Source organism: Sitodiplosis mosellana, unplaced genomic scaffold (assembly GCF_009176505.1).
Source record: "Sitodiplosis mosellana isolate CC-2019 unplaced genomic scaffold, AAFC_SMos_1.0 Smas_scaffold_6166, whole genome shotgun sequence".
NCBI lineage: Eukaryota > Metazoa > Arthropoda > Insecta > Diptera > Cecidomyiidae > Sitodiplosis > Sitodiplosis mosellana.
In genome coordinates, this window is record NW_022601407.1 from 34,044 (window position 1) to 61,566 (window position 27,523).

The 27,523-nt window shown below is 35.0% G+C and overlaps 2 protein-coding genes across 25 annotated transcripts; one reads left to right on the forward strand and one right to left on the reverse strand.

Annotated features, from left to right (window-relative positions):
- Nucleotides 1-5,240: 5,240 nt before the first annotated feature.
- Nucleotides 5,241-9,584, reverse strand: LOC129575207 (protein germ cell-less). 6 transcript variants are annotated; one of them, XM_055458258.1, is made up of 9 exons: nucleotides 9,468-9,584; nucleotides 7,544-7,745; nucleotides 7,311-7,448; nucleotides 7,155-7,249; nucleotides 6,938-7,089; nucleotides 6,695-6,868; nucleotides 6,268-6,626; nucleotides 5,974-6,192; nucleotides 5,241-5,881 (listed from the first exon to the last, which is right to left on the reverse strand). In XM_055458258.1, the coding sequence occupies exons 2-9, from the start codon at nucleotides 7,696-7,698 to the stop codon at nucleotides 5,551-5,553; spliced, it is 1,623 nt and encodes a 540-aa protein (XP_055314233.1). In that variant the 5' UTR covers nucleotides 7,699-7,745; nucleotides 9,468-9,584; the 3' UTR covers nucleotides 5,241-5,550. The 6 variants fall into 6 exon arrangements, with proteins under 6 accessions (XP_055314233.1, XP_055314231.1, XP_055314232.1 ...); XM_055458256.1 differs by lacking the exon at nucleotides 9,468-9,584 and adding an exon at nucleotides 8,937-9,401; XM_055458257.1 differs by lacking the exon at nucleotides 9,468-9,584 and adding an exon at nucleotides 9,044-9,386.
- Nucleotides 9,585-9,712: 128 nt separating this feature from the next.
- Nucleotides 9,713-26,929, forward strand: LOC129575205 (probable histone-lysine N-methyltransferase CG1716). 19 transcript variants are annotated; one of them, XM_055458247.1, is made up of 15 exons: nucleotides 9,822-10,191; nucleotides 10,355-10,657; nucleotides 10,876-11,157; nucleotides 11,269-11,575; nucleotides 11,660-13,258; nucleotides 13,666-15,043; nucleotides 15,113-15,525; nucleotides 15,616-15,708; nucleotides 15,790-16,700; nucleotides 18,012-18,194; nucleotides 23,343-23,838; nucleotides 23,914-24,122; nucleotides 25,358-26,019; nucleotides 26,194-26,398; nucleotides 26,471-26,929. In XM_055458247.1, the coding sequence occupies exons 2-15, from the start codon at nucleotides 10,496-10,498 to the stop codon at nucleotides 26,645-26,647; spliced, it is 7,077 nt and encodes a 2,358-aa protein (XP_055314222.1). In that variant the 5' UTR covers nucleotides 9,822-10,191; nucleotides 10,355-10,495; the 3' UTR covers nucleotides 26,648-26,929. The 19 variants fall into 19 exon arrangements, 18 of the variants coding, with proteins under 18 accessions (XP_055314214.1, XP_055314227.1, XP_055314228.1 ...); XM_055458251.1 differs by having other exon boundaries at nucleotides 9,822-10,107; nucleotides 11,269-11,554; XM_055458249.1 differs by having other exon boundaries at nucleotides 9,852-10,191; nucleotides 11,269-11,554.
- Nucleotides 26,930-27,523: the final 594 nt, after the last annotated feature.

The following is a 27,523-nucleotide window of genomic DNA, read 5'->3' on the forward strand; positions in this document are numbered from 1 at the left end:
TCCATTATCTCGAGGTTTCTTTTAAACAGAGGTTCCACTATTGGGAGGCTTATAATGCTTTAAAAATGTGTTTTCCATTAATTAGAGGTTCGTTGAACGGTTATTTAATGAAATCCAACAGATTGAAGGTACAAACCATGCATATATCGCCTTATCTGAAATATTGATCGAAACAGTACTATTTTTTAAAGTGTGATTCAGTCACAGCTGATTTACTTCGCTCACGAATCTCAAGTAATGCTCATGCATTCACAATACATAAACAAGAAGAATTAATTGAGTGGTCGGGAATAAAAATGACTAAAGTTGAACCACTTATGGATAACCGTAACACAATATTTTTGATTTTTAAAAGTGCAACATAAATTCTGTTCGCTTGTAAGTGAATTGTAAAATATCTGTGGACTATAGAAATCGTGTTTCACTTTAATTGAAGCAAAAATGTTCGATACACTTTCAAGTCCATTGGAATAATGATTCATTTTAATGGTGGTTTTGGTTGTGATTTGGCTTCGGAGTGAAAATTAAGTGATAAGGAGCGCGAATTTCGATGTGCCGATAACGCCATTGGATTGGGCACATGAAATACTGTTCCAGAATCGAAAAAAAAAATTAAACATTTTTTTCGATTTTTGCCTGTTTCCGACCGTCTACATGGGGAGTTTGTATGAAAACCTCGGAGCGCCGCTGGTATTGCATTGGCTTCTATGGCCAAATGTACACATGGAAATATCTCGAAAACGGCTGGGTAAATCGGCAAAACGGACCATGATGTCACCCGAAGGGAGTGTAAACACCCGGCTGGTTTGACGGCCTAGAATACAAATCCGGTGGAATTTCGGCTGATCCATGGATTCTCAGGATTCGACCTGATTCTAGCACTTCAATTTCTTTCCCACAGGCCTGGAAACCAATGGTAACTGGGCAATTACTTTGACATTTCGTTGATCGTCCCTATCGAGCTTCGCGTAAAATCGAAAGTTTCGATGCGTTAAAAACGCATGAAAAGAGCCGGTTTTACGCACATGCCTTTATGTAAGTGCAAACGCCGCATAAAATCGGATCTTTTCATGCGACGACTCGCTCAATAGTTACGCTGACCACTGCATTTTCTAGCAGCACAATCGCTGTTGCCAGTCAGTGACATGATTTGTTATATCCTTTTTCATTCAAATCACACTTAACAGAATCCAGATACCGTCTTCGAGGTCTATCTGATTGTACCATTCGCTTCAACATTCAAAATTAACTTTGGTAAACGAGACACGTTCTCAATCTAGACTTTTTTGCAGCCTCATCAAACGAATCAACATTCAAATCCTCTCGAATTCTCTCATTCCTAATTCTATTCTCCCCCTGGTCCCGCGCGATGCTCCAGAAATCATACGCAACACTTTCATATCAGATACCTCAAAACCATGGTGTAGCAATATCGGTACTGCCATTGCGTTCAATTGACTACACGATTCATATTTTGTACCGAACTGCTTTATGACTATATATGGTACCATTTCGCATGAATGGAATATGCGTCGAGCACCAAAAGTGCATTTATGTTTTTGTTGCAGACTTCAATATTTGTCTGCATCCCCAATAATTTTTATTATTTTCGTCTCGTTTCTACTTTTCTTGTTTTTTTCATCTCCTAATTGCGTTTGGAATTCCCCCACACAGTATAACATCAGCAAACATGCGTGCGCAGTTCAGCTACGTACCACGTTAAGCAATAAAACTGATGCATTTTCGTCATAAACTGACTTCCTTTTTTGGGTAATTCCCGACGTACCCGATATTATGGTGCCACTTTGTGCTCAAAATGTGCACTCAAAGCAATTAGCATATGCTAATCCCTTTTTCTTTCGTCTACCTTCCATACCATTCGGAACTTTAAGCCGAATTGATGGTTCACATTCCTAATACCTTGTAAAGTTTACACCTATATATTGTAAATGAGATATTGATCAGTGTCATAGCCATCCGTCGAGTTAGCGTGTTATTTTTCCCAGATTTTGTTCAATTTTGAATTAACTACTTTTTTGCATAGAATGCTCTGTTATGTTTCAAATCATGGTTTAATGATTAACTCAAGCCATTCTGCAATCAACATGGATCTGCCAAACCGACGTAAAACTTCTCGTCAATTTTTCTACTGTATAAATTGAGTGACGACTTTTGCAGTCCCAAAGTCTCAAATTAAACGCGTAACAGTTGACACTTCACATAGCCTTTTTCCCTTTGGAAACGTTTACCAAAGGTTATTTTGGACCGTTTGCTATCGGACTAATATCATGCATTTCCATCTTGGTTGTATGACTGTGTTTTTGTTTTATCTCCTTAGGAGATTCTCCTACTTGTGTAAATGCAAAGGGTTTACGAAAAGAGCCAGGTTTTTAACGAGGCGAGAACTGATAGTTATTGTTATTATTAATCATTGTAAGCCTAATACTAATTGATGTAACAGTCTTGCACTCTTTTCCGGCCACATTCTATTATAATATATTCAGCCAGAGCTTGGCGGTGTTAAATAAAATAAAAATAAAATAAATATGAAAGAAAATTCGAAATGTTGACTTTTAAAAATAAAATTGTTCGAAAATGAGTTCTAAGTTTTCGCAGACGCAGATTTTCAAATGCATATGCGCGTTAGAGGGGGCATCCCTAAGAACCCCCAAAACCAAATTTTTACGTTCCCCTTTTCACAGGGGTGAATAATGGTTTTTTCGGGGACTATAGCTTCCAAACGACTGTGAATTTTCAAAAAGTGTCTTCAGCAAAGTTGTAGATCTCACAAAGATTGAAAACTATGCCAACACTTCAATCCCAAAAAACCTCCCCCTTGCTATAGGGTAGGTCTAAAGGTGGCAAAAGGACAAAATTTTTTCGTCCGTCTGTCCTTTTATTTATTTGGGACAAACGGACATTTGTCCTAATGCCCCATTTCAAATTAGGACAAACGGACATTTTGTCCTGATGTCCCGTTTCAAATAAGGACAAACGGACATCTTGTCCCGATGTCCCATTGCCAAAAGGGACAAACGGACATTTTTCCTAATGTTCCATTTCAAATTAGGACAAATAGACAAATTTTCAAAATGATGTATAACACTTATGAAGTGATGTAAGTTATTTTTAAAATAACAAATTTTTAAAATTTGTCCATATGTCCTAATTTGAAATGGAACATTAGGACAAATGTCCGTTTGTCCCTTTTGGCAATGGGACATCGGGACAAGATGTCCGTTTGTCCTAATTTAAAATGGGACATTGGGACACGAAATGTTCGTCCTCTGTCCGTCCGTTTGCCACCTTTAGGTAGGTCTAAAATCGTAATATTTTGGGGTGTATTTTCGAGCTGAAAGGGTGATTTGGGCAAAAGAGGCATATTGCAGAGAGGTTCATTTTGACAGGATCTACAACTTTTCCGAAGACTCCAAGTGAAAATTCCATGCCGTTTAGAAGTTATAGGCCCGGGAAATTCGGAAAATGCCAAAACATGTGCGTTCCTGTTTCCTTACTGCGCTTTTTTTACGGTGAAGCCAACGACTGCTAGTGTCGAACGTAAATGCACGTAAATGCTGCATAATATTAAACGCATCCATTAATTTTTCATTGTTTTCTTATTGAGAATGGATGCGTTTAGTATTATTTGACTTGACACTAGCAGTCCATGGGTTAAGCAGACTGCTTTGTTGATGTGTATAACAATACGAGTAAAAATTGCACGTAAGTGTGAGCACGAATTTTCGGCGTTCGAGGGAATTGGAAATTCGGAGCTGACATCATACAACCGAAAATCGAAAAAAAGTTTCAATTTTTTTTTTCGATTCTGGTAAAGTATTTCATGTGCCCAATCCATTGGTGTTATCGCCACATCGAAATTCGCATTCCTTATCAATAAAATTATCATGCATTCCTAGAACCGAAACACCATTGAACAAGTATTTCCAAACGAAACATCGATGCATATTATTTTAAAGTGAAACACCAGCGCAAACGTTTTCCAAAGTGAATCATAGAAAACTAATTTTATTGAAATGTTAGACGCGGTATTTCACTTCGAAAAAATTCTCTGCCGATGTTACACTTAAAAAAAATCATTCGTTTTTGTTTATAGTTAGTTGGACAGCTGTGTAGTTGCACCCTAGGGGAATATCACGCAAACAATTCTATTGAATTTTTATTGATTTATTGCATTTTTAAAAATTATTTTCAATTATTTTAGATTACGCGAGATATCTGAGATTTGTCACTTTAAATAAACATTTGGTTAATAGACGTTTTTGGAGTGTTTTAGACGTTTTTGTCAATTTTGCAAGAAAACTCGTATTTAGACGATTTTGTTATTTCAAAACCCGATTTTCTTGAAAACCCGATTGTCACATTTTTAGATGATTTTGTCATTTTAAAAAAAATATTTTAGACGAATTTGTTAAAAAAAGGGACCATTTCCATTAGACGAAATTGTCATTTTTTTAGACGATTTTGTTTTATTTATAGTCGTTTTTGTATTTAACCATTTTGATATTGAAGATATCTTCACAAATCTGCAAAAATTCACATTTGTTTCCAAAATTCAGCATAATCTCAAATATCAGACCGCATCTCACATGGTGAATACGAGATAAATTTTATTGTATTTGAATGAAATAAATGAGATGGAAATAAGTTTTGTGAATAAAAATTACGTGATATTCCCCTAGGTTGCAACTGCTCTGTGAACCTACTCACCTCATTTGAGTTGATCAAGACATACTCATTTTTTTCTCTACTATACCTTTTCGATTTTCCATACATTTGGTAGGGATGTAATAAGAAGATTTATCAGGATTTTAAATTAATTAAATTTTTCACTGATTTCAAACACGTTTAGATTTATATCTCGGGAACCAACCAACCGATTTTAATGGATTGGGTACCAAAATTAATAGAAAAGTCTCACCTTTCTGAAAATGCATGTATCAATTCTAACAAAATTTAATGTTTCAGACCTATTTAGTTCATAGGCTTACTCAAAATTCGTCCAATACGATAACTTTATTATTAATACGTCTCCCTGACAAACTAATGATGCAGAAGTGTTTGTTTTGAGGTCCTCTACCATCGTGCATTCAAACCCCCAATGTGTGCAAGCATCACCCAAAAAATTGTTGTACTGTCATGACAGTTTCCATATGAAATTTCTGCTATAAAAACAAATTTTTAACTGTGAGGGCAGCAAGGAAAACAATGGATGGCGAAAATTTGGACAAATATTAACGTGTTATTCACACAAAAATGCGATTTAAAGCAGTTCTTATAAAAATGCTCATTAAATATAGTTAAAAACTGAGTTACATAAAAACTTTTTTTTCGGACTCGCAGAAATTAATCTAGGTTTTCAACGATTCTAATATCGTAATGAAGATTGTAAATTTTTGATTTGTTTTGTAGAATAATATTAATACTTTATGAAACTAAAATAAAAGACAAAATCATTGAATCTACGTTTCATGATATGAAATTTCCAATTTTCATATTTAGAATATAAAAGATATACACATTTATTACGATTCACGAATCGTCATCTAAACTGCTGTTGTTTAATTTTGATGCATTTGTAGTGCCAATGGTGGAAATTTCAGATTCATTACTGTTGGAATTTTCCGCAATTTGTGCCGATTGGCCGGATGTTGATGGTAGTGAACTGATTTGTTCTTGGGGTAACTCAATTTTATTTGGAGTTGAGACTAGAAGATTTAAAGATATTAACACTGGATAGACGAGTTCTGAGTCTAAATAAATTAGGCGAGTTTCTTCATTTCGATCTAACTGAATGGATTTGATGTTAGTCGTTTGCAAGTGTCTCACTTGTCGCTGTTCATTCAATGAAAATATGGTAACGCTGTGGATTTGATGTGAAAATTAAAATGAAATAAAAGTGTGAATAAATTATTCATATAGTATTAAACAAATATCTTTAATCTTTGAAATTACCGTAATAAAATATTTCGTTTGGATTGTAGACTTAATAATCGCTCATTATCGTTACGATGGTGACGCTTGATGCTTAATGTCCTTGTATCCGAAACAAGCACCAAGTCAACGCCAAAATTAAATCCAGTCCAACGCCACTTCTGGTATCCATCGTCATCTAGTACCCGTCCGCATCGTAAACATGTTTGATAAAATGTAGTTTCATCACAATCGACAGGCCTGTTTTTCAATAGTCCAAATTTACTATAGAATCCGAAAATGTGGACACTAAATTTCTTGAATTATTTTAATTACCCAGAATCAAGGCCATTGTCAATTTTAATGAGCGAATTCCATTGAACCATAAACGGTAAGTATAGCCAATCTTTCGGAATGATATTATCTTCGAGAATGAGTTTGATATCGACGGGATGATTAATTAGGTGTTGTAAACGGAGTTTGCGAAAAGGTTTGACAAATCTTTGTCCGGATCGTGTATGAAGGAATGGGGCTTTTGATTTCAAATTAGAAAAGTAGTTTGATGCCTGGCTGATGAGTTCACTAGCATTATTATTTGTACTGTTTGTTGATTCGACATTGTCATCAGTTTCATGGATTTCCAAATACATCCAAACCTTCAGCAGAGCATACAATGCGAATTCTGTCTGCATTACCTATCATAATCATTTTATTTTTAACATAATGAGTTGACATAAGATTTACTACATTCACAAGAACTTACCACCAAGTCTGGCGAATCCAGGAGTTCAGTCAACAAATCCGCATTAAGCATCATTAACCATTTCGTGTGTTTTGAATAGAAACTTAACAAATTAATCAGTAGCCATTGAAATGCATTTTTCTTCACGTCCATTGCTGCATACTGGTTGGCTGCTTCATAATATTTAATCGCCGTCTATTGAATAAAAAAAAATCATTTTTTACAAAATTCTCAAAGCTAGTGTAATTTTATTTTCAAATTTACCTCGGCGTTGATTGTGGAGTTCATGACCTCGCAACATTTTTCAATTAGACCATCGAGCTGAAGTAATTCCGCTGCTGCCAATACAGATATTACTTTCATTGGGTCCAGTGTTACTTCGTCCAAATATAATGAGCCAAATACAATATTCAAAGCTGTAATTACAATTAATTAATTAATGTAACTGAACAATTGGCGGATTGCCGTGTGATTTACATACAATCGAGCGTAATTTTCGGATCAACAATCTCAATAGCAATGAAGTTTTGCTCACGTTCACGCCATGATCCACTGAACATACTGGCAAAGTATGGGCTGAAAAATGTCTTAATTCAATTTCTAATCTTTTTTTTTTTTCACTTTGTTTGCAATTTACCTTTGACACAGATAGATTTTGTGAAGATTCCAAACTTTACTAGCACTGGATAAACGAGCCATTACAGATATATCAGAATTTTGTTCCTCAACGAAGAATGTTTTGTAAATATACTGTGGTGTAGTCATCAATTTCTTTCTGTTTTGCGGAATATAAGAAATAGTTGTGTTTTAGTAATAATATGGAACGAGTTATTTTAAAATGAAATTTTTGAACCTTTTTTTTAAACTTACTTGACTGGTGTGTTGAGGTGTCTATGAATGCTTGATTCCATTTCATCGCCAGATTCTGAGTCAATTTCTTCATGTTTTCGCTTTCTACCACTTATTATTTGAGTTACACTACCGTGTAACTGTGGCACATTTATTCTACTATAAATACTTCCCATAGTCAAGATGACTTCAGTTCCTCATATAGATTGATAGCACACAATATCTAGAAGTAGAGTCAAAGCAAAGCATAAATTTTGACGATTTGACAAGACTTTTCGTAGTTCTTTATTTTGAAAACGATTGTATCTCATTGGAACTTAAAAATAAATATTTTCACTTGTGAACCATGGAAGATGTCAGCCAATTATGTAAAAATACTTTCCTAAATATACATTGTGGCTTTGAAATGACCAACTAATATTTATTTTTATTTTTTAGTGTCATAATATTGAATCATCGAAAGTCATACTCGTCCTTTCAGATATTTAAATAAAAAAAGTGCACTCCGTTCTCAATTTCCCACATCTAAAATATTGTAATGATTTGTGCGTTCATTATAATTGACAAAATTCACAGTTTAGATGGCACATTAGAATTCAAATAAAAATATAATTGAATCGCAATCGTATTGTATGTTCTGTTTATCCACCTCAAAACAGAAAAATGACATCATTCATATCTAAAATGTAATCTGTTGCGTGGATTTACAACTACGAACGATTTGCTTTTTCACATATATCCAAAGGTGTGTTTATATTTAACATACTATCAACAAAGAAACGGTGTGTATCAACTGTCAAATCTGATGAAATTATTTAAATTTAATACAAAATAATTTTCGTTTAAATAAGTTTTTAGTATCAATTTTCAAAACGAATTTTTCAAACGAAGCAGTGAATAACAAGATTTATTCCGTTTGGTAATGTCTGCGACATACACTTACAATATAAAATTTATATTGGATGTTATTCAAATTTTCATTTTGTTTTCAAATATTTTGAATACAAAAATCAACTGTGACGCTTCCATTGATGGTATTGTTTTGGAATATGTTAAGGTCATTGTTGATTTTTTTTTGCATTTTCATGAGTCTCAAATTAAATAAAAATGCGTCTTAATGGCAATGTGTATCGTAAAAAAAAACTTGACCGATAATTCTATGTGACAAAGTCGAAAAAAAAAACTATTAGATGCCTATATTTTTGTTCTTAATTGTTGAAAGTCCGAATACGAACATTCATCATCAGAGGCGCATTTCGATGATCACTGCGGAGTCACTCTCCAGCTTCATGGGTCTATTTATGACCTTATGATGACACAATTATGTGATCATTCGTTTGCTCTATCATTCGCCTATGAATCACTTTCATCTGTTTCGTTGTATGTTCCAAGGTTCAATAGAAAAAAAACTTACATGAATAAATTATTTTTGTACACGCACAAAAAGACTATTTTTTTCAATTTTTCGACACAATTCGGGAATACAGCATTTTTGGAAGAATATTATTGAGATTCACAGACCTTACAAAGAAAATATATTATCGCAAAAATGCAAAAGGGCCTCGATTGGCGTTCTATAGCAACTTCTGTTTGCAAAAGGAGTCCTTTGCCACAAAAAATGGAAACGAATATTTATGATTCCAAAACAAAACGTTTGGCAAAAAAACAGCAGTCATATGAATTTTTTACACATGTGTACATTTGCGTAGTAAAACAACAAAGAAATACTAGGTGTAAAAAAAAACATATATTGTTGTCTGGAATATTATTTGTAATATACGATCAACGTTATTATGTTATTAGTTGATATTTTTATGTATAGTCGTCTGACATTTGCTGTCTTATGAACGTACTAGTGGACTGTGAAGCACGACAGAATGATTATTGCATCAAAACAACAGCAAGAAACAATAACAATTTTTTTGGACAAACGCTCAATACATACATATGGAAATGGAATCGCACGATGCGTAAAAACAGGGACACACTACCACCACATAGACGAGTAGTGGATATAGATGTAAACTATGCCATCGATTAATTTCAAGGTGTTAGAATTGTGTATTTAAATTGATTTCAATGTAAAAATTAAAAAAAATCGTAATAATTTTAACAATAATAATTAATACAGTTTATAGTTTCTTTGTCAGACAAAAACGAAATTTCTGAATCTCATGTCGTGCATACAAGATTACAATTGTAATGGAAAAAAAAACAAATGAACGCACCCTCATTACTATTTGACAGTCATCATTTTCAATGAATGCTATACTGTGAAATCACTACAACAGATATGTTTGTATAGAAAATATTTGACTTGAAGCAAAGTACACCACCTGAACTCTGTCGAATGTTACGGTTGCAAATATTTTCGGTGTGTGTGTGTATTGTACGAAAAAGTGATTGACTTTTGATTGACTTGAAATTCAGTGCACCATAAATTAGAATTGAAAAAGTTTATTATGATTTCAAACGGCGAATCGCGAATCTGAATAATAGACAATCAAATATCAAGTGTACATTCGATCAAAATTTTATATACATAACAAAAAGACCAAATAAACCTTAGAAGAATCGTTTTTAGCGTAATAAAAATTATCGAACGTTTATCGGACGCATTAATTCTATGTGTTTCGCGAGAACATTCGTGTTTGTTGTGAAAACAATAGGTTACTTTTAGTTGAAAGATGTTATATTGTGGCCGAAACTGAAATTTGTTACAAAATTGCAAAATAAAATTGATTCTCTCGGAAAATATTTTCGAAGTAAAATAACTGTGTTCGTTTTAAGAAAAATCTTCTAAAACCTAATAAATTTTTATCTCTAAAACAGTCATATTTTTCGATGTTATGGATATCAAAAAGAAATATAATGAATTGAGAGTGTGAAAGACAATTTTAGTATTTGAGAAACGATAACGTATATTCGGTCGAAGATACCACGGTAATTGGACAGTGAGTACTCTTTAAAAAAATGGGCCGGAAGGAAAAATCTATAAATGCAACTGTAGGATCACCAGCTTCAACTTCAATAATAAGTAAACGCACCTATAGTCGACAGCTCCCCTGTAGTACTTTAAATCATCAAACGGAAACAATTTCAATCACGACGAACCAATCAGAAAATGTGAAAATGGTAAGAATTGTATATTCATGGTTGCTGTCAATACTCATAACATGCACATTCAATGAAATAAAAACATCGTTGATTATGGGCCCAGGTGGTTGATGAAAAAAATACGAAAACTTCTTGTAAACTCAAAACAAATATCCGAATAGAGCTCATAAAATGTTTCGTATTTTTTCATCATACAATTGACAATACAGCTTATTCCAATAAATTATTATTTTCAGGATGAAACAGATTCAATGCACACAATCGTCTTGGGCTCAAACAATACGGATAACAATAGTCTGAGTTTGGATGCTCGATTACACATGCCATTATGTAAGGGCAGATCAAATTCGAAAAAACATATGAAGCAAACAGGAGAAATGCAAGCTGAAACACAACTGACGAATAGCTCAGTCTCAATGATTTCTCAACGGCCTCGTAGACAAGTGAAGCACAAATTTATCAAGAGTGCTAATGCCAATGTAACTGTCAGAAATGAAAACAGTGTGGCTAACAACGACGTAAGTGATGAATCGAATTCGTTGTTGAGCACCTTGTCGCCTAACAGCAAAATGCGTTTAGTGCCTATGGTATATCGTTTACCAATGAATGCTTCCAAACTTAATTGGCAGGATTTGGTTTCTAATAATTCTACGGAAACCACCGAAGTGGAGTGTGAAACGACAACAATTTTGGAAGACGAACCTGGAATTTCAATTGCTGACGAAAAGAAAACGGAACACCACAATGTATCGAACAAAAGCAAAGAAGCCATTCGAAGTGTTCGCGATTTGCGGCAAAATGTATGCCCCATTGAGCCTGTTGAATGTTATAACTTCAGCGAAATATTCGACAAGGACGCTGTAGAAACGCAAAATGAAGCAAATAACACCTTTTCCGGAAACAACCTAACAAGCAGTGAGTTCGTCAATTTGAAAAGTACTATCGAACACCACTAGTTTCCTTAAGAAAAACTTATCCCGGATTAATTGACTTTTGATATTATTATAAATTCCTTTTTAGCGTTTTACGATGACGAAGATGACATAATGATTGTTGAAGAAAAAGACGCTCTTGATATCCCCGACCAAATTGAATTTGTAGCCGAGGAGGTTGTAATTGAGGAAACCATTGGCGATGATTATACGGAAATAATATGTGTTTCACCAAAATACATGAACGAAATGTCAAGTTTGAATGGTAGAGAAAATGATTATAATAATGAATCGAGCTCCAAGAATGAATCGTATGAAAATAACAAAAGCGATCTACATCAAGTAGGATCAATGAGCACAGAGGAAGAGAACACTCAAACGGAACCAATTTATTTATCTGATTCATTGAGTTGTTTTGATTCCAATTCCGATTCAGAAACACAACATTCAGAAGTCCTTGAATTAGCTGAAAAATTTGATGCATCTAAAGGTATCGTATCAGTACTGACAGAAAAGGTAGGTGAAGACGATGAAGCACAACCTCTAAATGAATCAGCGGACGATGTAATTATCGTGCCTGACTGTACCGACACTATTGAAATTGATCGATCCGACACTGATGATGAAAGGTTTTCTGGCACAATTTCTTTTGAGACATGCATTGAAAGTGACTCACAGCCATCAGTTGATTCAGTTAAACATATGAACAATGAAAACAGATTTAAATCGAGGTTCAACAATTCACAACTGTATGAGACAACAACCGACGCCGATGATGATTCGAGTGAGGTTGAAAAGCTTTATGTACGATCGAGGAGAGATAATGTCGCACGCAAAAATTATTCATGCCGACGTAATTATGCAAGGCGAAAAGGTAAAAATGATTTGGAAACTCCGACCTCGGATGAAATGAGTACAAATAAAAAAGCAGATAATTTAAGCAATAAGACGCAAGCCACTGAAACAATTGAGTACTCTAATTCTGAAGAATGTTCAAGTGATAAAATGACATCACCGGCAATAATGCAAGATTGCAATACCACTGATGAAGAAAGTCCCTTTAATATGACGAAAGCAAAAGCCGTTCGAACCTATATTCGAAAAAAAGTATCAACTCCAAATTCTACATCGAAAATCGTGCCGTTAAAAGATAATGAATCACGAGAGCCGGATCTTCAAATGAAAAACTTGAAAAGCAGTTGCCATGAGGTTCAAGTAAGTTCCAAGCCTGAATCCATTCAAATACCGAGAAAACGAGGAAGACCCCGAAAGAAAGCTGTTCTAGTCATGAACCTGAAATCAAACGACAAATCTTCGGTAACAGATGGAAAAGCATCCAGTTCAACGTCGAGGAATCAGTCACCTATTGGTGTACCTGAAGTACAGAAAAATGAGCCAAATAAAAAATATGATAATGTTCAAGAATCACATACCCCCATCGAAAATACTGCCGAATTCAGTGAATTCATTGAAGATATTTCATCGATGAAGATCGAAGATGTCACTATCATAAATGAAGTTCCAGATGAAAAACATGGTGAGAAAATGGGAATCGAAATAGCCCAGTCAAGTAGCGTAAATGAGATAAATATAGTAAGCGAGAGTAATGTTATGGGACAAAAAGTTCTGAATGAAGAGCAAATCGCCAGCATAGAAGTTGAAAATTATGAACTAAATTCTACCAAGAGTAAGTACAATGCTAATGAGCTATATTTTATTTTCATTTTAGTTGTTTAATTTAACCAGAGCTGTCAATGAACATTAATAAATAACACGTGATCGGCCGTACGTTTCAACTGTTCGTCTAATGAATTTTTGTGTGGTCAAAATATTTGTTTTGGACTTAAATTTACACCAAATGATTGTATTGTCATCTTCAAAGGCTAAGAACATTTTTATTTCTACGAACAAACGAACAAACGGGGGCATTAAATTCCGAGGAACGAATGGTCGGACATTCATTGATAGCTCTGCATTTAACACATCATACTTGTAGTAGTTTGTGAAAAATGAACAGTTTGGATTTCTATATTACCCCAATTTTGATTGTGTAAAGGTATAAAAAGTGATAAGTTTCTTTTTATATTAATTTAGCTGAAACACAAGCAGAAGCCATGGATGTAGAGCGTGTCGAAAAAGATAAATCTATAAAAAAAGATCCAGCGGAATATGATGACCAAATGATGGCAGAGTCAACAAATATCAATAGCACTGCTGAGGATTCTTTAAGTGATCAGTTAGCTGAACATCCAAAAGTAAAAGAACAACATGCAGCTATAACTATGTACAGTTTTGAATCATTAGTTACGGATACTAAATATGAGACTACGGTCATCCTACAGCAAAAAAAAGTAGAGTCAAGCGAGCCAGCGATCGAAAATATATCAAGAAAAATTGAAACAATCGAAATCAATACAGAACCAAAAGAAAGTATTATCTGTGAATCTGGTGAGAATTTCAAGAAAATGCAATCAGTAGATACTAAGCCAGATGTAAATAAATTTGAAATTAAATCAGAAGAAGGAACTATGCAAATCAAACCTGATAAAGTCAAGCCCCAAATGGAGATGACAAGTGCCTTAGTCGATTTATCAGTAGAGGTAGCTACGGCGATTGAAGACACATCGATTCGACGATCGGGCAGAATTAGAACCATAAACAAAACGAAACAACGTTCACAGGGTATGGGTTTAGTAAGAGATAAAAAGCGCGCTCTAGTAATAATTGATGAGGATTCAAGTAACGCCAGTTTTGACGTATCAACTGAAAACACTTTGGATAAGGATGCATTACAGTCTGGAGGAGAACCCAAGGTGAATCCACGTATCAAAACCGATGAAGAATTGGAACGTGAGAGAATCAACCGTGAGAACGGCATGAAGTTATTCATTGCCATCGCTGACAATGAATATAGATCTGAACGAACAATAAGTAAAGAAGCCAAGAAAATGACTTGCGATTGCTTTCTTACCCAATCTGAAATCGAGCGCGGCGAAATGGGATGCGGCGATGATTGCTTAAACCGAATGTTATTGATTGAATGCGGACCGAAGTGCGTCGTTGGAGATCGTTGCACGAATCGTCGTTTCCAGAAGCATGCAAATTCCGCGTGTACCATTTTCAAAACCGAAAAGAAAGGCTATGGCCTTATCGCCACATCTTACATACCAGCTGGCGTTTTCATTATGGAATACGTTGGTGAAGTGTTGAATAGTAAACAGTTCGAGAAACGTGCCAGTGATTATTCAAAACTCATGAATGCTCACTATTACTTCATGGCATTGAGCAGCGATTGCGTTATCGATGCTACAAAAAAAGGAAATATCTCTAGATTCATCAATCATTCTTGCGATCCAAATGCCGAAACACAGAAATGGACAGTTAATGGGGAATTACGGATCGGGTTTTTCAGTAAGAAGCCGATCATGTCTGACGAGGAAATCACTTTTGATTATCAGTTTCAAAGATATGGGTAATTATCAATTTAATGTAAGAAATTTATAAGCAAAATAAAATTATCACAATTTTAAAAAATATACAGAAAAGAGGCGCAAAAGTGTTATTGTGAATCAATCAATTGTCGTGGATGGATCGGTGGTGAGCCGGATTCAGAAGAAGAAATCGAATCCGACGATGACGAAGAAAGTGAGGATGATGTCGCGGCCGTAACCAGAGATGAAAGTGAGTTTTCTGAATCGAAAATATCCGTTACTCTAGACGAAACGATCAAAAAGAAGGCTAAAACACCAAAACCAAGAAAATCCAAAGACGCAACAAAGAAACCAGTGAAAAGAGAACGCACCAAAGCCAGTCATAAAATTTCCAACGATTTCAAAAAACATATGAAAAGAGCCGAAATTATGGAGGACCCTGACCTTGACAAAGAAATTGACGTTTTAGCTATGAGTGGCCTAAAAAATCAAGTACAAACACTTCAGTTTAGCAGATTGATGGGTATTTTTTCTACTTTTGACCATTGATTTTTTTCTCTAACTATCTAACTGAAAAAATAATGTTTTTTTTTTCAAATTTCTTCAACAATAGTTCGTGCGAAATTACAAAAGGCAAAATTGCGTTTGTTGAAAATGTTGCGAGAGGGAGAATTGCCATGTCGTCGACTTTTCCTTGACTACCATGGTTTGTAATTGTTTTTAAATTAATTATTTTTCACTTCACACTTCACGAAATTCACCAATTTATGGTTTTGTGTTGTTTCAGGTTTGAAATTGATGCATTCGTGGATGTCGGACTTCAATAGCTCAGATCCACTACTGAGTCTCACATTCCGTTTGGATATAATTCAAACGCTTGAAAAACTACCAATCACTAACAAAACTATGCTGCAAGACAGCAAAGTGCTGTCAACTGTTCAGCGATGGTCAACCATTAGTGAATACTCCTTCCTCGTAGATGAAACACACACTCCAACCAGCAATCAAAAGGTTTCTATTGTGGCAAACGATGAGTCATCGCCTTCAGACAGTGGTTCTGGTACACCAATTTTGAATGATGAAACCTCTAGCCCAAAAATGGATGAAATGTCTGTATCTGCTACGATAAATTCGGCAGCCAGTCCGGATTCATTGTTAATCGATCAGAAGCCGTCCGAGATGATTTATGGTGAAAGAAATGTAACGGGTGTCAAGCCATCCGATGTGCTGAATGCAATACCTCAAATTCTCGAACAAAATTCCACTATTAAAGGCATGGGCGTTGATTTATTGAAGAGTATTATTAGTACAACTGAAAAAAATACAAAAATTATTGAAGATTCGGAAAAATTACCCGACGGAGATATGGGAAAAGTGGTACGCGATATTTGTCTGTTGGCTTCAAAGCTAGTTAGCTCTTGGAAGCAATTGCCAGAATCGTTCAAGATTCCGAAAAAATTGCGCATTGAACAAATGAAAGAGCATGAACGAGAAGCTGATGAGAGCTATAAAGAAAATGTTGAGGAAAAAACCTCACAGAAATCACACTCAACATTCAGTAGTACTGGTCGTTTCAGTGAACGAGTGGGTAAAATCACAGATATAATGGATTCACGTGAAAAAGATCCACGGTTTCGCCGTTCATTTAATAACAGCACCATCTCGAAGCATCAACGACGCCAAATGTTTGAAGCGAAAGTATGTATTTTTAGATATTCCCGCAATATCAATAAATTGAGTTATATTCACACGATGGGATAGCATTATACTAACAACTACATCATTTGCAAAATAAAATTCGTTCAAATCGTGATTACAGCCGTGAACGCGTTCATTTTGCAAACGCAGTTGTTCAATTCACGAAAAACCAAATATTTATTTTCTAATACGGGCTTAAAAAGGCAATTTTGTTGTCTTGCGTGCCATGGGCACATTTGTACAATTTTATTTAGCAGAACCGAAACATTTTTCTATTTCAAAAATCAAATATTATTGTTTCATCACACAATACGAGAATGTTTGACACTTTCTTGAATACACTCATCAATGCAGTTCCAATGCGTTGCCGTCATACAGATTTACAGGCAATAACATATTATTAACTATACTTAATAACATAATAATAACGGCCGATATATTGGTCCAACATAACATAATAATAACGTTATTAAGATTCAGCATAATAATAACATAATTTGTTATGCGTTATATCGGGTGTTATCTTAATAAATCCTAAGATTCGGCGGTAATAACATTTTATTAACTATAATAATAACATATTATTAAGATGGATTTATTAACTCAATTAATAACATATTATTAAGATACAATCTTAATAACGTTTTTTTCGCTTATTTTTTTCGCCGGAGCACTGACAAGTTGTTTTTTCTCTGCGGAGTACACACATGAATTTTTTGCACTGTTGCAATGAAATTAAAATGACTCTTTGAAACGGAATTATCATGTATTGAACTTAACCATTAAGTTAATGAAATCGCCAGTCCCGACCTTGAAAGGATCAATTTACCATATTTTGTCTGCATTGTTATGGGTGTGTACATCGTACAGTGCTTTTTTTCTCTCCAGTTAGGGAAAAGAATGCGCGAAAAAAGCGTTATTAAGATTGCATCTTAATAATATGTTATTAATTGAATTAATAAAATCCAAACCTAATAATATGTTATTAATTGAGTTAATAAATCCATCTTAATAATATGTTATTATTATAGTTAATGAAATGTTATTACCGCCGAATCTTAGGATTTATTAAGATAACACCCGATATAACGCATAACATATTATGTTATTATTATGCTGAATCTTAATAACGTTATTAAGATAAAAAAAATCCCAACATAACATAATAATAAATATGTCGGGCAATAACATATTGATAACATATCGAAAATGTAAATCTGTATGCCGTCAAAATGTGTGGCGTTGTTGGTTTGACGTTTAATAATCGACAATATCCTGGTGTATTTACATGTAACTATAATTAAATATTAGGTTGCCCAAGAGGATGCAGAACGAAAGAAAACCATGGAACACATAATTCACGAAGCAAGATGCGCATTTTTCCAGCTAGACCCTCGTATAACGAGGGATTTTATGGTACCCATGTGTGTTAATCCCACTACTGGTCAATGGTTTGGCAACAAAATGATCAAGATACCAACACCGCCAAGTCACGTAAGTCAACTAATAGTTTATACTCCAATAATTGAATTTGAGAATAGAGTTCCACTCACTTGGAACTGGAAAATGGAGAGTTAAATAATTCCAAAAATAAATAAAGTAGATAATTTAGTTTGTCTGGAAGAAGAGTACAAGAAAAAAAATTTGGTTTTGTTACCAAGACCAAGCCAAAAGTTTGAGACCACCTATAAAATCTATGGAAATAATCATGTTTTCTCGTCCTAATCTGAAAGCTAATTGAAATGTTGAGCGAATGAATGATTTTGAAGCCAACATTTTGGCTCGCTTATGGCCATTTAAAATGGCGGCCAAAATCGACTTTATATACGGGAAGAGGAGGTGATCTGGGGAGGCGGTAGTCTAAGACAGCCACCATTTTGTATCTTTTTCAGCAAAATTTATCAATATTTGTTGATATTTTATCTATATTTAGGGGAATTCATTTATTTCGAACGATTTTTGACTGTTTTTATCTACTTCCACTGGCTGTTTATTTTGAAAAGTGGGAAGCTAAGACATTATACTAAATGAAGGGAAAAGCTTCAGAAAAAATATGTTTCAAGACGAACGAGCCGCTTCCAATATCCGTTAAATGGGAAAAACTGAAAATTGCTCTCAATTTTCAAGTGGCTGTTTCTGTGGAGGCGGATGGTCGATTCCCAAGTTTGAATGGATTTTCTGGGCCTATGAGCCAGGGAATTTCTAGCGATACTTCATTCATACCAGATGGCCTCTTATTCAGATGAATATTCAAATCTTGGAAAATCATCATCTTATCATTTCTCAACGGCAATAGCTTGGCCAAACGCGGCTGATTTTGATGTTTTTCTATTACTATTACTATTACAGGCTATTACAGTAATAGGCTATTACATTTATCCTAGGGGGAAAGAACTATTGGTATATTTACTTCATTGACACATATTGACAAATATTCACAGGCATTTGCACTGCGTTACGTATTGTTATTGTTGTTGTTTTCTTCTGTTGCTTCGTCTCGTTCGTGGCGAGCAGGAATGACAGTTGCAAATACGCACATTTTATTGACCATATTTGCATGCATTCGCAGCTAGTTATTCAGCGCATTGACACGCATTGACGCGTATTGATCCAAACTCGGTAGAATATGCGATTATTTACAATATTTATATTTTCATTTACTCAGTTCTTTCCCCTAGCATTTATCCTATTACTTTTCCTATTACTTTTGTAAAGGGTTAACCTATTACTTCTACTATTACTATTACATGTAATAGTAATAGTAATGCCTATTACTTTCCTATTACTTTTTCAAAAAAAAAAAAATTCGGCCATTTTACACCGTCACACCACTGGAAATGGCCATTTTTCAGGGTTTTCGTCAAGGTAAACTGCTATTTTTTGGCAAATTAATCAGGGATAATGATATAGAATGATCTTTTGATTACAAGCTTACGAACAGGTGTGCTTACTCAATAATGACAGGTGTCAACTTTCTCTGTACCGCTGATAAGTGATAAGGCATCATGCACAGTGCACATTTCATGGGGGAAAAAATCGAAAGAACAAGAAAAAAAAACATCTTTTCTCCCATAGCTCAACTTCATTTCAAATTTTACTGATAACCATAAACCAAAACATTAAATGTTTAACATTTATGTCTGCCAAACAAGATTGTTTGATTTTAGATTGATCGAAAAAAGAAAGGCAAAATCCGGAATAGCGAAGAGTTATGGTTGAATTTTCATAATCAAATAAAACGAATTACATGCATAATCCAAACTTTTCCGCACCGCCGCAGTTTTACTTTCATGCCGCTTAGTGTTTGATCAAAAGATCATTCTATATCATTATCCCTGATTAATTAGCCAAAAAATAGCAGTTTAACCTGACGAAAACCCTGAAAAATGGCCTATTACAGTGGTGTGATGGTGTAAAATGACCGAAATTTTTTTTTTTCGAAAAAGTAATAGGAAAGTAATAGTGATAGGTGACCCTATTACAAAATTAATAGTAATAGTAGGGTATTGTCCCCGGTAGTGGGCCCGTTCCGGTTGTGGGCCCCCAGTCATATGTTTTGACAGATATGAAATATGGCGGATCTGAGTATGGTTTAGTGTGTACAATGACAGTACACAGTTTTTGTGCGAATACCGAAGTGAAAAGACGCATTTGCTTAATAGCTACGACCAAACAAAAAAAAATCGTGAAAAAATTTACGTATAAATAAAATAGTGATATTTTGAGAGTGTGAACAAGTGTTGTGAAATATCGCAAAAAAGTGAGTGTTATGCATATTTATGCAGTATTTTCATTATATTTTATGATTTTATATTGGGTTCGCTCAATATATTGTCACCACAAATTTTTGCAAGTCACCATCAAAATGACTGTCAATTCCGGTTGTGGGCCACCGCTTGTAACCGGTTGTGGGCCACCTATGATTTTGTATGGAAAACGTGTTTTCGACACACAGAGTGTAAAATATCATCGTTTTTGTTATTTATTTACGTTTTTTGTTCATTTTCACGCGTTTTTAGCCATGACTACTCCAAAAAAAAACATCCGGCAGTAAAAAAAAAACACCCGAACCAAAATCCGGAATCCGTTGCTATTTTGCACGTGAAAGAAGCGAAGCGAGCCGCTAAAACGCCGGTTAAGAAGGCCGCCAAACAGAAGGCAACACCACCAGCCAAACCGTCGGCCAAGCGTGCGAAACAGATGGGTTCGCCTCCTTCTGATGAAGATTTGGACTTTTGTATCATCTGTTTGGATCTTCTGCCACCTAAATTAACGGCTGCTAACTCTATCAAGTGCAACAGTGGTTGCGATCGGTTCGTGCATTTGAAGTGTGCTGGTATTCTCAGTGGTCGCTCCAGTTATTATACATGTAAAAATTGCGACACTGATTTAGATGAAGAAGATGATGAATAATTTGAACGAAATGCCATTTTCTGTTGCTATTTTGGCCAATGAAGCCTTTCAAAATGAATAAATTTTCTTATTTTCTGCATTTTTGGTGGTTTTTCTTCATATTTTCTGATTTTTATTGGATTTTCCGAGGGGGCCCACAACAGGGTACAAATTTTTTTTGGGTCAAAAATCGGACCTTCACAAATTTGGTCGTAAATTTTTTTTAGTTGATGGAATCGATATAGTTACTATAGCAAAAAGTTGTCTTTCTTCATTACCTTTCCATATGTATCAATTTTACCAAATTATATCTACTTGAACCCAAGTTATGGGCAAAAAACAAAACTAGGCCCACAACCGGGTACACTCCCCTAATAGTAATAGGTAATAGGCATTACAATTTTTTACTTCTATAACTTTTGAATCCAACGGCCCGTTAAAAAACTCAATTTCAGCCGCCATTATTCAATGGCCAAAAATGACCATAGGCCGGCCAAATATTGTCCTTAAAATCCTTCATTCGGTCAGAATTTCAATAAACTTTTATATTAGAACCCTAATTAGGGTTGAATAAGACAAAAAGACATAGAAATAATGCATTTTATAGTCGTACCCAAACTTTTACATGGCACTGTATAGGCAAGTTCGACTTTCAGTAGGGTGCTTTCGTTACCATGCCCCAAATCGAGGTCGGAATATTAGAATATCGCACCCCCAAACCTTTCGATGCGTTCCGGCCAAAATTTTGGGCACAAGGGGTGATTTTTTGAAGGGAAGTGTTCAAGTTGTTTGTGAAAGTTGTTTTTCACGAGGAATCCAAAAATGTAATTTTCTTGAGGGGTTAAGAGGGGTTTGTACCAGAGAATCATTTCAGCATAGATATTCAATTTTCTGATGAGATCTCAGTAACTGAATGCAGTGACTGCGAACTTCGCTGTGAGTGAACAAGCGCTCTACATTCAAGCGCGGACATTCATATACATTGGTTTACTCGTAATCGGAGTGAATGTGCGTGCGAAAGAAGAGAAGAGAGGAGAGACGAACGAAATGTGTTGCATCGAGCGATGTCCACTTGACACAGTGTCAGTGTGGCGAATACTTATTCTTTGTTTCTTGGAATTGTTGTTCCTTCTTCTTTTTCTTCTAATAAATTGGTTGGCAGCACAAACACAAGCAAAAAAATCACATTCAAAAAATAAACAAAACAATATTTAATTATTTTGTTGTTGTGTTTAGTTATAGAATTTTATTTCTTTTTTACTTGAGTTTGTGCTGCCAACCAATTTGTTAGAAGAAAAAGAAGAAGGAACAACAATTCCAAGAAACAAAGAGTAAGTGTTCGCCACACTGACACTGTATCAAGAGACGTTCACTCTCATCGTTCAATGCGACATATTTCGTTCGTCTCTTCTCTCTTCTCTCCTTTCGCACGCACACTCACTCCGATTGTGTGTAAACCAATGTATATGCATGTCCGCGCTTGAATGTAGAACGCTCGTTCACTCACAGTGACGTTCGTAGTCACTGCATTCAGTTACTGAGATCTCATCAGAAAATTGAATATCTATGCTGAAATGATTCTCTGGTTTGGACCCTGTTTTTTCGGTTTTACCCCCTATCTAAGATTTGAAAATGAAGACCCCATCGAGCGATTTTAGACATTTTTACACTAGATAGAATCGAATTTGAAAAGTGAGGACCTTTTTTTTAGGTCTTCAGTGTTTTTCGACACCGATTTAATAAGTGTCATCGGCTACTAGTTTACATATTCCATATTTTGGTGTGCAGTAAAACCTCACAATGGTGGATTCGCTCCGGCAGAATATTGATCGAAACAGTACATTTTTTTACGTAACAAGTAAATGGCAAAAATATTACAAGAGAATCGAATTTGAAATAACCTGTGTGAAAAGCATTAAAAAATATGGACGAAGATGTATTTTTGACCAAGATACTGTTTGCATACAACGGCAGATTCCATATTTTATTTTTGTAAGTGTGATTCAGTGATTTTGTAAGTGTGATTGTGAGATTTTACCGTATCTCCAATGGTAGAGACTTCTATGTATGATGCTAATTTATGAAAAGTTGCATCGTTTTTAACGAGACGAGAATTTATTATTGTTGTAATCGTTCTTGCACTCTTTTCCGGCCAAACTACCATATTTAGCCATCACTTGGCGGTATAAATAAGTAAATAATAATAATAATAATAATAATAATAATAATAAGTAATTGAATGTATTATAGAGTCACATCAAACCACCGCCTGTACCTCTTCCAACCGAAATCAATGAATACATTATTCCACCAATTGATTTGCCTGACCTTTGGAAATATGCAATCAATGAAAGAGGCCAAATTTACTACTACCATACAAAAATATTATTACCACAATGGGAGCCACCAATCAAGCTCTTACCGCTAATGGAAGAGCATCGTATCAATGATATTGAGATTAAGGTTGAAAATATAGATACACCACAGCATACGGCGACGGATGATGGTCATGAGATAGAACATATGGAACACGATTGTGACGACGAAGACGAAGATGTTGTGTCCATTTTATCAAGCTCTACAATGAATCCGAACTGTTTGCTCGAATTGAAGTCAGACCCTATTTTGGAAAAATACAATGATGACGATTCCAGTTCGACCGATTCTGATGATAGTCTAGTTATTGAGCTTGCCGAATTGGAGGCCAAATATTCCTATATCCGAAAGAAAACTGAGGCGTACTGGAGTAAGTTTGATAAATTATACAGATGGACGAAATATTTGAACAAATCAGTAAATTTTATTATTTATATTGTTACAGTAAATATGAAACGACCGCCGAATTTGAATGAAGAAATTGCTGCGATGGCTAAATCGGATCCAGCGTGCATATCAATAATATCTACTGAAAATATTCGAGCTAGAGATGAAGAAAATCAAAATATTTGTGTTGCTAAAAGCAATACTGGTGAAGAGCAGTGTAGGAAAAAAAAATGTCGCATGCAATTGGTCCAGGAAATTCGAATTAGCGTACGTTGTTTGATACATTACACTACATAAGAAAGGAATTTCATATTGATAATTTGAGCCTTTTTAACAAAAATATTGTAAAGGAACTATATTCTGGCTCATACAAAATTATAGCCTTTGGTACACAATACTGCTGCAAATTTAAAACTTTCGTTTAAACTGCTGCAATTGTTGGGCGTGTTTCGATGCCCAGTTGAATAAGGAACTTGGAAATAGTTGTGCGAAAAAGCGGAGCATGTGCTGGTTCCTGCATATAAACCAGTGTAATTCCATCGGCGTTTAAAATTTCTTCGATTCTGATACAGTATTTGGTGAGCTCAGTCGTTTGGTGTTATCGCCACATCGAAATTCGCATTCCTTATCAGTTTGTTATCACTGGGGAGCCATTGTTTAAATAAAGGAGAAACATGTTGACTGATAAAATAATAGAGAAATAGAAGGCGTTTAAAATAAAAATGAATCATGCACAAAGTGGAAATAAAAGTGAACACAGCTATTTTCACTTTGAACATGTTGCATTTTTATTTTAAACGCGTTCTACGTTTCTCTATTATTTCAAACCAACGGTTACGGTTTTATTTTATGAAAAGTTCGGGGGATCAAGATTATTCCTACCGATTTATTCGTACATTTTTGACATGTAGAAAATGTGTTCATGGTGGCTTCAGTTCAACCCATCCATTCCACGATAGAAACCGCCGAAGAAACTTGCATCAATGACGAGGACAAAATACGTTTACATTTCTGCATCAGAGTGCAATTCTGTTAAGCTGAAAAAACAGAGATCTCATTTTGTATACGGCTATATTTTTATGCGATAGCTGTGGATATTTTTCAATAGGATCTTTTAAATGAATTGGAAACATCTATTTAAACAGTATTGCATATGTTAATAGAATTTGTGATTAGAAATCAGGGAGTGTAACTGCGAGGAGGAGGAATGGTCAGGAGGCGAATGGGGAGGGAAGGGCTGAGGAGATTCCTCTGTTCAAAATAAATTGGTATGCCTAAAATTTGATAAGTTTCTTTGTCTGCTCATGTAAGGAGGAGGAATCTCCTCAGCTTCTCCTCCTCATTTCGCCTCCTCACCATTCCTCTTCCTCGGAGTTACACTCCCTGTTAGAAATCTTTATTTCATTTCGTTATTTTTTTGATAAAAATTCCGAATTATCAATTTGAAATCTCCTCCGTTTAGCAGTATATATATTTAATTTTATTTAATTTGATTTAAATAGCCTCTTTCGGAAGAAATGAAACGCGAGCTACGGCGAGACTCACGCCGATACAAAGAAAATAAGGCAAAATTGCGGCGACAGAAAGAGATGTTATTAAAACGGAAAAGCGATATGAAGGTTTCACATACAGGCGTGCCCGTCCGGAAGCTCAAAAAGATTACAGAAGGTCTACCTCAAGTCTCGAAGCATGCTGTGGATAGCGATAGCCATGGTTCAAATGACAATCATTTATTTTCTGTTGGGTCGTTTTCATCGTCGCGCTACCATAATAGCGACTCATTCGATGTAAGGCGCACAAAATCATCTGCATTTGCCCCACTACCAGCTGTGGGTCTATCTGCATCATCTTCAAGCTCTTTGACCACATCCCATAATACAATCGACATACCATCACGAACATCGCAATCTTCACGCAATGGCCTGCCATCAACATCGTTGACACAAAGTATTGTGAATAAATTGCCAAGTATTGGACATAAATTTGTCGGTGATACAGAAGAACTGATTATGAAAAATACAATAAGGCCGATTAGGCCTGCTGAATCGGTTAGTGCTTCAGCTGTAGCCCCCATTGTTAACACAATCAGAAACACACCCATCCAGCAGACACAACAATCACTAGTCAGAAAACCATCACACTCAATTGTCAGCACATCGAAGTCGTAAGTCTTGATTCACCCATTTTAATTCATTGAAGAGAAAGGCATTACAATCGTTCGAAAAACTTTTGTTTCTTCAATTGAATATTCCACCAGTGTAAACGTGCTTCGACGAATAAAAATGCCTTTCTAACTGGTTGATTGGTCGCTCAACATCTGCTTTATATTTATTTATAGTTCTCCGAAACCCTTCAAAAAGAAGAAAACATCGGATCCAAACGAATGCATTGATGTTAATAGTCCAGCAGCTAAAAAAATCAAAGAAAAATTTAAATCGGATATATCAGGACATATAGTTTACTATCTCAAACCATACTTCAGCAAAACCTGTACTGTCGGACAAATTCAAAGCAGTGATGATTTTCGTCATTTGGCACGAAAGGTAGTTTCCATATATGAAATATATTGCTTTTTAAACGGATTGACATGTCTATTCCATTTTCTCGCTTTGCAGCTCACCTTCTTCGTTATGCTAAAAGAGTTGAAGTACTGTAATAATGTGAGCTTACTGGAGGTCACTGACTCAGTGAAAAATAAAGCCCGCGAATATATAAAAAAATATATGTCAAAATTTGGAAAATCCTACGTTCGAGATGAAAATGAAAAGGACTATCATTTCGAAGATTTGTAGATAGAATAAACTGGAGGACAATAAAAATGGAGGAAGTTTCTCCAAAGAACATTTAAAGTGAAAAAACAATGAAACAGACAAGATATTACCGATACTAAATTATTGTTTTCAAAGTATTTTAACGTAAATCCTTATTTCCCTTTGAATTTATATATTTTATTTGATTCAGATTTTATTTCGGGATACTAGGCCAATAAATTTGAACATTGAATATGTATAACTGTATATTATAATTACGAAATGTCGAAATGAATAAAACGCTATAATTTTTATCCCTCTGAATACGACTTGTTTGGAAAAGGACGGAAATTAATTATTCAATCGTCATTCGATCGGCAGTACGTTCATTGCACTGGGAATTTGTTTGTTCTAGTGCCTTCACCGTATCAAGGCTTGAAACCTAGGGCGTTAAACGAATAGATGAATAAAAAACATGACGAAAACTAAAATTCACCCAATGTTTTCACCCAATGGTTTACATACATATGAACTCAACCGAGTATTATTTGAAGTCTGTTTTTAGCTGTCAAATGTAAGTATGTTGAAATGTCAAAATTAACCATTTTGATACGGATCTGTCAAACACTAATGTATGTGACAAGTGTGCTTCAAATACGTTTCAGGAGAAATAACAGAGATATTACTTTAGTTTTTGTATCATAAATATTTATTTTAAAACAAAATACCGAATAAAATAAATGAAAATGGCAGGCAATCAAGATTTGCAAGAAGATTTTTCACAAGATGTTAAAGACGAAGAAAACAGCAACGATGAGAATGAAAATGACGGCAGAAAGGGGAATGTTGAAGAAAATCAGTGCCAACCATCGACTTCGTGACACAATAACGTCGGGTTAGTTGGAATTTTCTTATTCA